Source organism: Hyla sarda, chromosome 3 (genome assembly GCF_029499605.1).
Source record: "Hyla sarda isolate aHylSar1 chromosome 3, aHylSar1.hap1, whole genome shotgun sequence".
In the NCBI taxonomy this organism is placed as follows: domain Eukaryota; kingdom Metazoa; phylum Chordata; class Amphibia; order Anura; family Hylidae; genus Hyla; species Hyla sarda.
Window position 1 is genome coordinate 395,647,451 of NC_079191.1, and position 12,248 is coordinate 395,659,698.

General features: G+C 38.7%; 1 protein-coding gene and 1 long non-coding RNA gene across 11 annotated transcripts in view; one reads left to right on the forward strand and one right to left on the reverse strand.

Moving 5' to 3' along the window:
• The window catches only part of NRXN1 (neurexin 1), a 1,474,530-nt gene that overhangs the window by 682,483 nt on the left and 779,799 nt on the right, over positions 1-12,248 (forward strand). For all 10 annotated transcript variants that reach the window (XM_056568026.1, XM_056568028.1, XM_056568034.1 and 7 more), the window contains one exon: positions 3,607-4,042. In XM_056568026.1, the coding sequence (XP_056424001.1) occupies positions 3,607-4,042 (436 nt within the window). The remainder of the gene's footprint in view (positions 1-3,606; positions 4,043-12,248) is intronic.
• LOC130362901 (uncharacterized) lies at positions 5,869-9,519 on the reverse strand. The gene is made up of 3 exons (XR_008891614.1): positions 9,410-9,519; positions 6,641-6,721; positions 5,869-6,007 (listed from the first exon to the last, which is right to left on the reverse strand). It is a non-coding gene; the product is annotated as an uncharacterized LOC130362901 (long non-coding RNA).

A 12,248-nucleotide genomic window follows, 5' to 3' on the forward strand; every position in this document is an offset into this window, starting at 1 on the left:
TATGTGTATGAGAAATGGAAGAATTGCTTGGCATGATGATGGAACGTTTCATCAGCATTAATCTATGTCTACTCTAAATATGAGAACTGTCATTTGTGTTTATTAGTCTGCTACCATGGAAGACTTTATTAATAGAAACTAGTGGCACAGTTCTAAGAAAACTCTTCTGACCGAGGAACCCCTCAATGACATCCCTATGACCCATGGCTCGTAAGCCATTTGCTTGTCTGATGGTAAAGTAGTGCTACTCTTTGCAAGCAGCAGCCGCTACATGTGACATGTATAGCTAGAAGTTTCTTACCTGGTTGTGTCCATGAGCATGGATAATGTTATTTCAGTTAGTATCCAGAGTACATAGATATACAGATGTGTCCACCATTACCTTTTCAAGAATTTTGTTGAAGGGGTATTCCGCTGCTAGGCATTTTATCCCCTAATAAGATAAGATGTCTGATTGCGGGGGTCCGACTGCTGGGGTCCCCCTCGATCTCCCATTTTAAAAATAAAAAAACTTGTTCCTGTGGCAGTGGTCGTGGTTACACGCCCCCCTCCCATAAACATGAATGAAGGGTGTGTGGCATGACGTCATGAGGGGCATGGCCATGATGTCACGATCACAGCCTCCGCCTCCGAGCATTCTGAACAGAATATTTAGAACGCTGGAGCACAGGAGTACCCCTTTAAGGACAATTTCCCTTGATACAAATACAATACATTAAGGCAACTTTCAGCAAAACCCCCTACAGTTTTTAATGTAAACCACTGGGAGACCACAAATAGACACATAGTATAAACATTTCTCGACAAAGTTTTGCTAAATCATGTTTGGGTTTTTGTCTTTTTTTTTTTTTTATTAAGTTTCGAGACACTCTTTTAGGAATATGTTGAGCCAACAAGGACTATGGGTCCTGTGTTAACTTGTTTCTAAACTCATCATATCTTAAGAAGTATGCTGCGAGAGTATCAACTTTTCTTGTGACACTCTGTCTGTGTGTCTCAAGCCTTTGGAGTGCTCTGATAACATTTTTAATTGATTTCATGAGAAATTGGAGGCCTTAACCAAATTAGAGATAGGATGGACACATCTGTAGTTTTATCTTGTGCTATAAGATTATGTAAAGTTGAGAGAAGTTACCTGACCAGAGGGGGGCATTGCTCATGTGCAATCTGTATAGTTGCACAAAGGCCCTCTATAATAGCCACTATTACCCCAAACAAATTGCTTTCTGATTTCTGTTAGATTGCCTGTAAGAACTGAACTAATGGCAGTGGCTCTCAATTACTGGTGGATTGTTAAAAAGACATAAGGATGTGCACTGAGCCATTGGAGAACAAGTGGCTTATATACTGTTCTTTAAAGAAGACCTCTGTCTGCCCCCTGGATTTGACACATGTTTATGGTTATCTCTTCTTGTTTCTGTAGGATCAGGGGATTGGGCTTATTCTGTCCATCTATGAATGATAAGTAGGTTTCATTGCACCCTCAAGTTAACATTTGATGGGTCATCATTGGGGCAAATGTCCTAATAACAATGGAAACTGTGGAGATTTTGAAAGTGAACCTCTAAGTTTGACCATTGTAGCAACAGGGCTATACATTATCCAGTACCTTTAAAAATACAATACCTTGTCTAACTCGCATATTGTTGCTACTTTTGAACATGTTCCCAAGCTGCTTTTGATAGATTTTTTTTGTGTTTTCACTTGTTTTTAATTTAATCATAGTGAAGCATTTAAAGTATTAATTACGGTAGAAATGAATTATAATTATGAATAAATTGATCAGTAAACAGCATCTCTTGTTGGTTTTTAAAATGTAAGAATATCTTCTAGTGCATCTAGTCATATCTTAAAGTGCATTCTTTTCTTACATGAATCTTATGGTGACGTGATGTTAATGATTTTTTATACCGTACATTAGAACCATTACATAAATTACACGGATTTAGTGCTTAATGCCTCAATGTGACGTGTAAAGATAGACAAACTCAGCTGTATGGCATCCCTGAAAGCTACTCCATAATCCTACTATAAAGATCAATTATTCATTCTGTTATTGAAAGCTCCTGTGTGCTGTAAAATAAAACACTCCATAAAACGACAGGCCTGCTCCACCTCCTTATGATTTATGCATATTACAGAATGGGAACTGGGGAATTACAGAAATGAGTTAATCAACATATTCCTTTTTTATACTACTTACAAGTTGTATCCTACATGAACATCACTATTGAAAACCTGATTTGTGCTATATGATCTCCATTATCCCAACAATAGTTCATATACTATATAACTTGCAATAGTTTTTTTGTATCATGTGATTAGAAACTCTGTAAAAAGGAATATATGCTCTGACTGGACTGGTTTCTGTCCATACATTTAAAATATTGTTAAAGGGTTTATATTGTTTACTGTGATACAAACCCTACTGTGAACATGTGGGTTTTCTTGTCACCGGAAAAATAGGCAAAGAGCAGGAAAACTGGCCAAACAAATTAGATCACTGATGATAGTCATCTGTCTTACCCTCCCAAAACACCTGCATACTTGACCACAAATGTTTTCAATGAGGGTGGGGGTAAAATTGGTTAAATGGGCACCATCACAAAAAAAAAAAAAAAAAAAAAAAAAACATCTGTGAAAAGTTTTGATTAGTCAGGGTCTGGGTGTTCAGACCATGGTCTAAACACGTTCTCTCCCAGCTCTGTGCCACATCATCAAGATGGTCTTGGTTGCACGCTCTGATGATCTGAGAGTGCTCAGTCACAGGCTTCTCTCCCTGTTCATTATAGAAGCTGGTCATGGTCTGTGGGGGGGTACACTTTAAGCCACTGCCAGGCACTTATAACAGAAAAATGATCAGTTATGTTGAAATCATCTGTCAGAGGAAAATCACAAGGCCCTAATACACATTAGATGGTTCACCAGGCCCAGCAAAATTGGCAAAAGTGTTTAGTGAGCCCAAAGGACTTACTAGATACTTACTGCTAAATATTTTGATGACAGAGCTGAATAAGGAGGGTAAAGCTGGACTTTAACCATTTGGGGCCTTCAATACCCTTTAAAAAAAATATAAATATATATATATATATATATATATATATATATATATATATATATATATATCGATGACTCTCTGGTGGTTTTATTTGAACTCTAAAAGGTGTCATATTGGAGAATTGTATTGTTTCCAAGAACTGTTTAGACACTTTATGATACTCATGACAATTATTTGGACACTTCGTGGCAGCTTATGAACAATTTATGTATCTCAACTCACTAGTGTGCCTTTCCTTAGTAAAGTAAAATAAAAAGCCAAACATGGAGAGAGGCCCAAACTACTTTTTGTCTAGGGGTTCCCATAGATCATGATCTAGTTATAGTTAATCCTATATAAATCATTAAACATTTAATCTATGTAGGGAAAAACAACATAGAGGTCTATAATGACTGTCGCATAGGTAACTAACTATTTTTGTCTTCTGGTCTTCGGCCTTTTGTTTCTTTCACTGTAGAATGCATGTGACGCATCTTATAATATACTGTCTATATACAAATGTTAATGAAACTAGATTTAAACCTACAAATTTGTATTTGTCTTTCCAGGTTGTATATAAGAATAATGATGTAAGGCTAGAATTGTCACGTCTTGCCAAGCTGGGTGATGCCAAAATGAAAACTCATGGTGTAGTCGCCTTTAAGTGTGAGAATGTTGCCACCCTGGACCCAATCACTTTTGAAACACCAGAATCATTTATATCTTTACCAAAATGGAATGCAAAGAAGACCGGGTCAATATCATTTGACTTCCGCACAACAGAACCCAATGGACTCATACTGTTCAGTCATGGTAAACCCCATCAGAAGGATGCCAAGAATCCACAAATGGTCAAGGTTGATTTCTTTGCTATAGAGATGCTTGATGGTCATCTGTACCTGCTTCTCGACATGGGATCAGGAACCATTAAAATAAAGGCAATACAGAAAAAAGTAAATGATGGAGAATGGTATCATGTAGACTTCCAGCGCGATGGACGGACAGGTAAATGCATATTTGTAACAGTGTGAAATTAATTATGCTGTATGTCAAGTAGAGGTAAAAAAGATAGATTCTCTTTAAGTTTGCACTGACCGAAATTAAATAGTTTAGTAAATCTAGGCCACTTTCTCAAGTGTACACCATTTGTGTTATATGGCATGAGAAAGAACACAACACTATTATTTTTACATGAATACCATATAAAAGTGGACATATACAGAGGTACACTATATGCCCCTAGATTTATTTAGGTGCACATTATGGACCATGCTACAGCTTTACAGCCTTTTGATACTAAATGGTCCATTCTAGCCTCTGATTTTGGTCATTTTTGCTTTCCTGCAAGTTAAGGCTTACATGCCCACATTTATCATTGTCTTTAGATAGTTTTTTGTGTCTAAAAAAGGAGCAAGCAGGGGTTTTTGCGCTTTTTTTGCCCCTTTTTGTTTACACATTTCTGCTGATTTTGAGTTGCAATCCACTGATTTTTTCAATAGACATGATATGGAAAGGCTTTATCAACTGCGCCTTTTTGTGAAAAAGAGCAAAAAAAGGCGCAAAGCCACTGAAAAGTCTCTAAAACTACACCAGACATGGTGTAGCTTTTTGGTGTATGTGAAGAGTGAAATTTCAGAAAATGTGACCTGCACACAATTTATCAAATGCTCTTTGACCATTTAACAAATTTGGTGCTCCTACATATTACCAGCACACAGAAAAAAAGATGTAAAAAAAAGCTTCACTTACACCTACAATGATAAATGTGGGCCACAGGGTAATGATAAATGTGGGCCACCATCTCATTATGGTATCTCTTAGCCACATGATAAATAGTGGATACAAAAGAGACCCATGGGTGTCTGACCACTAGAACTCTCGTCAGCTCCAAGAACATGAACATAATTGTCCCCAGAATGGATTTTTTGGCCCGTACCTGCACAGCCACCTCTCTAATTACTCTCTTTGGGTCCTCAAAAGGTTTCCAAGTGCTGAACTGTTTGGTGGCCCCATGACTGTAAAATGACTGGAGCGGTGGCCTTCCAGGCACTCTCTACACCATTCATTTTGTGGACAATAATGTGCCCATTCTTAGGATCAGCAGGCTTTCCAGTGGTCACATCCAAACAATCTGCTTGTTATTCACTATCCTGTGGTTAGTGAAAAACTTGATGAGATGTGAAAAAATTTTGAAGAGATATTCCGGCCTTATACAGCTTATCCCCTAAACAAAGGGTAGGGGATAAGATGTCTGATCGCTGGGGTCCCACCGCAAACAGACGTCTTATCCCCTATCCTTTGGATAGGGGATAAGATGTATAAAGCCAGAATACCCCTTTAATTATTTTTTATTTACTTCAAAAACAACACCTTTCTAACCCTCCAAAAATGGGGTCATAATAATTAGGGTATAACAATATATGTACTAATTGGAAGAAGCTGTGTTTCATATAGATCTAAAGGCTGTCTGAATGAAAATAATATACAAAGTAGTTATAATTGAAAGTATAAAACTCAATATGACATACTAATACATATAACATAATAAAAAAATAAAATATTATGGTAGTAAGGAATAACATGATGTATCCCAAGGATGAGATAATACATATCGAGGATTACCGAATACTACATCTGCACTCAGGAATAAATAAGATTTTTTAAAGCCAATTCTGTTGTCTATCCTCTAAGATAAGCTGTTGTATTCCCATCTCCACAGGTACTTGGGGAAAGGGTATTTTTTATCACCACAAAAAGCAATTATACTCGTAAAATCTGGAGAAAAAAACTTCTACAGATGATAAGTCTCATATATAATCAACAGCTTTAATATCAAATATGGGAAATCTTGACCTTATTATTACTAATGCACTGTGCATTCTTCTGATGTAAAAAGTTGCAAGACATAATTAAATAGAAAGTAGGTCACAGTCAGTGAGTTTCATATCTCCAAGTACATTCTTCTTTATCCTGTGGGAAGAGATAAACTTGAGGAGACAGATGACTCCATTTACAGATATACAAAGCAATAGTATCCTTGTCTCGGAGGGTTGTTATTTATCATGTCCTTTTAACAGTTAAAGGTGAGTTTTAGCCAACCTATTGAAAGAGTGCAATGAATCACCCTTCTGTCCATTTGTCAGGAAATGAGATTTCTACAGATTTGAATACACCCAAAATACAAAATAAAAATTGGCTGAAATTGCACAACATGCTCCAGGGATTACATACTGACAAAACCATCCTTTATTGAAAAAACCCTTAACCTACTTGGTGTGATAGTAACACTCTCAACTGGTGTGGCTTTATTTGTGCTGCTATATATAACAAGTGTTGTACTGTATATGGTGTGGGCATATGTGAAAAATGATGGTATAATCTGGAAATATATAAATAACTAAATAAACAAATAAATAAACAAACAAAAATAAAACAGAAGCAATAAAACAAATTAATAATATTCATTCAAATGTTGCAGCAACAACATCAACAACACAAACAACAATAAATAATAATAATAACAACAACAATAATAATAATAATAATAATAACAATAAAAAAACTATAATAATAATAATATTTATTTCTCCTCCTCTCTCTTACTTTCTCTTTGGTGTGGCTTTATATAGTACAACTGGTTGTTCTGTATCTGGTCTGGGCATATGAGAAAAATGTGGATATAATCTGAAATAAATAAATAAACATATAAAAATACAACAGAAGCAGTAAAACAAATGAATATTATTACAGCAGAAAACAACATGAACACAAACAACAATAAATAACAACATCAATAATAACAATAATAATAATCTCCCTCTCTCTCTCTCTTGCGCGCCGCACCCCATTAGAATCAGTCCCCGGAGCATGTTCGCTCCGGGTCTGATTACTGTCAATCATGGGGATGGAGCATTGTGACGTCACGGCTCCGCCCAGTGTGACGTCACGCTCCGCCCCCTCAATGCAAGCCTATGGAGGGGGTGTTACATCTGTCACGTCCCCTCCCATAGGCTTGCATTGAGGGGGCAGAGCGTGACATCACATGGTGCGGAGCCGTGTTGTCACAATGCTCCCCGTGATCGACAGTAATCAGACCCGGAGCGAACACGCTCGGGGGACTGATTCTATCGGGGTGCGGCGTGGAAGATCACGGGGGTCCCAAGCGGCTAGGGGTAGGGGATGGATAGGGGATGAGGTATCTAAGCGCTGGAGTACCCCTTTGACCAGTAAATTACCAGACTGTTTAGGTTTTCAGACACTAAGGTTAGGACCCTTAGGTAATTTCTTTTATTTATGTATTTAAAAAAAAAATAATGTTTTGTGACCCTGGGCTTTTTTTGAGGAAAACAAATTAGTTTCACAACTTTTTTATAATTTTTTATTTTTTTATTTTTAGGGTTTATTCGCATATACAGTATCCTGCGCAGGCTTGATATGCAGGATTTTTTTTGCACAGGATTTGAAGCTGTATTTATTCATTTAGTTAACATTGAAATGTGTTGCATAATATCCTGTGCCTCAAATCTGCACAGAATACTGTATGTGTAAAAACACCATAAATCTGCCTATTGAAACTAAAATAAAGTTTTCAAATGGAATTTCAATTTTGTTTCAGTCATTTTTATATGTAATACAGTAAATATGCCACGCTTTATATTTTTATTTTGCAGCTTTTTACTGTGACTAGGTACTGATAGAAGACCCATTTATAGGGCGAAACAGTTCCCTGTAGTGACATTAGTCACCAGTAGTGCTCATCTGGGTGTGCTAAAATCAAGCATCTCTGTCATATTGTAGGTTACTGGTGATCATGTGATAGCTGGGTCCAGTATAGTCAGCTAGACTGCTACTACCTCTATACTACATAGCACTCATTTAAACCACAGGATCATGTACATTGTATTAAAAAGTACCTGTCACCAAATAAACTGTTCTAACTCAGGCTATGTTCCCTAACTACTGCTAACAATCCTCCCACCCTTAAACACATTTCAGAGCTTTAAAATGCTGTGTATCATACCTTTCTTCTTGCTCCCATAGTGCAATTTCCCAGCAGGAGAAAGTGGGCGTTTCCCAGCAGGCGTGACATTACTGAAGCCTGCTGGGGGAACACTTCTGCCCTCACATGGTTGCAGTGCTGTGATAAATAGAAGACCTCAGGCTCTGTTCATGTTTCAGTCTGTGTTGCTATCAGTGAGGCTCTCCTGCAGCCTTCAGTCTGTGCAGCTTTCTGTGAGAATCTGTGGAGCTTTCACTTTCTGTGCAGCTGTCAATCAAGCTCAGTGCAGCCAGAAGCACTTCCTGAGTTTGGACTCCTGCCTGGCTGGGAGGAGACCAAACTCAATGTATTAATTGGGGCTGGGAACAGAACAGAGTTAGCTAGTGGCCATTTTTTCTATTACATTTTAAACATATTTCTGTTGATAATTTTAAAAGCAAGTGAATGGGCAAGTGTCTGCTAATTAAACAAGGAACACTATATTAAAAGTTTCATTTGGTGACAGGTACTCTTTAATAATTGCAATATTATAGTTGTGACCTCCAATTGCATTGTACTTTTTCCTTTAGATATTAAGCTATATATCCATCATCTTTTTTAATCATGACGTTACTCAGACTTAGGTTAGACATCAGCCAAACATTATTTAAAACAACACAATAGTTGTTTCCATTAGAATATCACAGTATAACACAATGAGGTGCAAACACTTACCTGACTGGGATATTTGCACAGCACAATAAAGTTACATGATAGACACACGGCAATAGAAATCTATGATTAAACTTCGAAAGGCTTTTAATGCTCATGCAGTATCTACATTGGCTCTGAATACCCAGAGTGTGACTTGAATCTTGTTAAAATCACACTGTGAAATAAAGGAAGCATGACCCGCTTACATCAGGGTATGATCAGAATAGACTTCAGTGCGACCTAAACCTCAAAGTCGAGAACATGCAGAGTGCTGTACCTGTCACTTTATCAGACAAAGTTAATATACTTTGCAATATGATTTTTTAGTAAGGTCTAATAGACATTAAATGGGTACTCCTCCGCTCTTAGACATCTCATCCCCTATCCAAAGGATGGGGATAAGATGTCTGATTGCAGACACTTGCCGATGGGACCCTCGCGACCTTTCTGCAGCACCCGGGGTCATAATGTCTGTACCACACCCCTCGTGATGTCAGGTCACACCCCCTCAAAGCAAGTCTATTGGAGGGGGCGTGACACTCACCATGCCCCCTCCCATAGACTTGCATTGAGGGTGTGTGGCATGATGTCACAAGGGGGCGTGGTTGGGACATCACAACCCCGCCACCTGCTACAAGCGTTCGGAACAAAATATTCCGAACAATGGCGCAGCTACATACCTCTTTAAGATTGCTACTCAAGATTGTGATACAGTCTGTTGCTTCTTATGGATGATAGCACCCCACTGTTGTGCATTTTCGGCAGCGGTACCATTTCAGTGTGTGGGCTACTGAGACAAGGAGTGAGCCTGTTTTAGAAATAAAGGTAAGATACGAGTAGTGTCAACCTTCTGTGTCTGAACTAATAGACATTAAAGTGATAAGTATGTTAAATACTGAAGAACAAAGCTGTGTTTTCTTGCCATACTCACTAGCTAGGGGCAGACTGACCATCTGTGCACAAGAGCTGTGCACCAAAGATAATGGCCAGAGTGGGCCCACAGCCCTTAGTTAAAACGTAGGTTCCCAATCTGGGATCCATGTAGCCTACAGATACAGGACGTATCTGCATATTGTATTCACACTCTCTTCATTCTGTGACTTTAATGTGCAGTACAGTATGATCATTGTAACTTTGAGTAGGATTGTTATAATAAATTTTAGAAAACTCCACCTTCCACTTTACCAAGCTTCTTTAAATGTGTTTGGGATAGGTGAAAAATGTATGATCTTTAGGGTTCCAACAGCAGGACCCCCTAGTAATTTCAAGAATGGAGTTCCTATGTGCCCTTATAAATGAAGCATTGGTTTGACTACCGCTCCATTTACTGCTATTCGACTGACATAGATCAGCTGTTGCTGTCAGTCCGATAGCAGTGAATATAGAAGGGGTCATGCAAGGACACTGCTGCTGCCGCATACACAAGGGGAGCTTGGAGACAGTTTTGAGGTCATTCTTAAGATCTTATGCCGATACTGTGGATAGGTTGATAAATAATTTTTATGGGAAAACCCTTTATGGTAAGGATGTAGGGGTTCTATTCAAGTGCAAACTTTTCAGCAAATTCCCCACATTATGCGCCCACTTCTTACAGGTCTTCGGGGCACTTTGATGTAATTTGAGTGGAGCATGCTACAGAACAATATGCTAGAGTTTGTTTTCATATTTATGTTTTTTGGTGCAGTTTTTAAAGCCAAAGCCTTCAGTAGGTAAAGAAAAGGACAAACCTCAGTCTTTTCTTAATACATGTCCTAATTTTATGATTGATGCTTAGCTTTGACTTAAAAAAATGCATAAAAAACAAAACAACGCAAGAACATAGAGTGCAGGACCCCCAACTATATAAATCAAGTGTATCATAGCTATGATGGATGATAGTGGACCCTCAACCTTTAGAGTCTTGAGGCCCAGAGTGATCTTTTACATAGTGTGGTTATCCTTCTACTAGGTTTATTACTGGACTATGTAAAAGACCGCGCGATCGGTAAACATGCTACCAGGGAATTGTCTCACCCTAAAAAATTCCTATGTAAACAGAGATGTGCATCAGACAGTGAAGCAATTAAAGGGCCACATGAACAATTTAGCAATGGTTTGTGCAGCCCTGGCCATACAATCATTACAATCACTGATTTCCTATATCTGTGCTCATATCGGGCATGTCATCTAAAATGACCCTTATCACCACATATTTACAGCTTACAGCTTTTCTTAGTATTCTTCATGTAAAAGCAGTTGAAGTGCAGTTGTACTCTCCTAGGATACACAGGATTGAGGATAAGTGTTTGATTACAGTGGGGTTCTATGGGAGCTCCAGGGATACATAAGCACTGTACTGAGGTATCTCCTGTGCTCCCAAAGAGGATGCATGGATTCCCTGCCAACCCCATACTTCATCCATCAGGACAACTTGGGGCCTGTTCTAAAGATCACAGAGGGTGCCTAAGTTTGGAATAGGGTTCTGTGAATAGGGGATATGTTTTTAAATGTTGTAGTATCCTTTTAAAGGGGCATCCAGCAGAAAGGCTTTTTTTTTTAAAGGAAAACTTTCAGCAAGTTCACCCACACTAAACCCAACATTGGGTTATAGTGTGGGTGAACAGGAGTCTATAGCGGGCTCACTTAATTTGTAAAGTTTTGTTTTTGCTGAGTTAGTGTCCTCTAAAGTGTCTGACATCACCTCATGTGTTGCGCTCTGCAGGCGTTCCCCCCCCCCCTCCGACAATCTTACTTCGGATTCTGGAAGAAGGTGGCAAAGCCCGCCCCCTTTTGTTTCATATTAAATGTGTGCTAATCCACGTCCTAGTGACGTGGAGTTATATGTCCTCTAAGTGCAGCACTCTGTCTTCAGAGCACATGCGCTGAAGCTTTTACCCAGCTTACACGCCTCAGGACGTCATGTCCTGATGACGTGGGAGCTGGGTAAAAACTTCACTAGGACCTGGATTAGCACAAAATGAATATGCAACAAGGGGGGTGGGCACCGTCGCCTTCCTCCAAAATCCGAAGTAGGACTGCTGGCGGGGGACCCGCCTGCAGAGCGCAACACAGGAGTTGATGTCGGACATTTTAGAGGACACCAACTCAGCAAAAACAAAACTTTACAAAGTAAGTGAACCCATTAGAAACTCCTATTCACCCACACTATAACCCTTTAAGAACATGGCCAGGCTGTCAAAAAAAGCAGAAGAAAAAAACCTATACTTACCCCTCACTCAATCCCTATAGGCTCCGGTATCGCTTCTCTATTCTCCAGCCCACAGTCTTTGCATTTCAGGAAGTGTTCAGGAATGCAACAACAAAATAAAGTTAATTACGAAAAGAAAATCAATGCTAATTTTCTTAGCTGGATTGTTTTCATAATTCGAAAGGTGGTCACCGTATATCTTTATTATTTTAACCAGGTTTAAAGAAAAGAAAATTGCTGAAATAATGAATTACTGACAAGGCTCATTATAACATACATGTGGGAGTTATTTTGGCTATGTCTGCAGCACAGTACTGCCAGCTAGGCAGGAA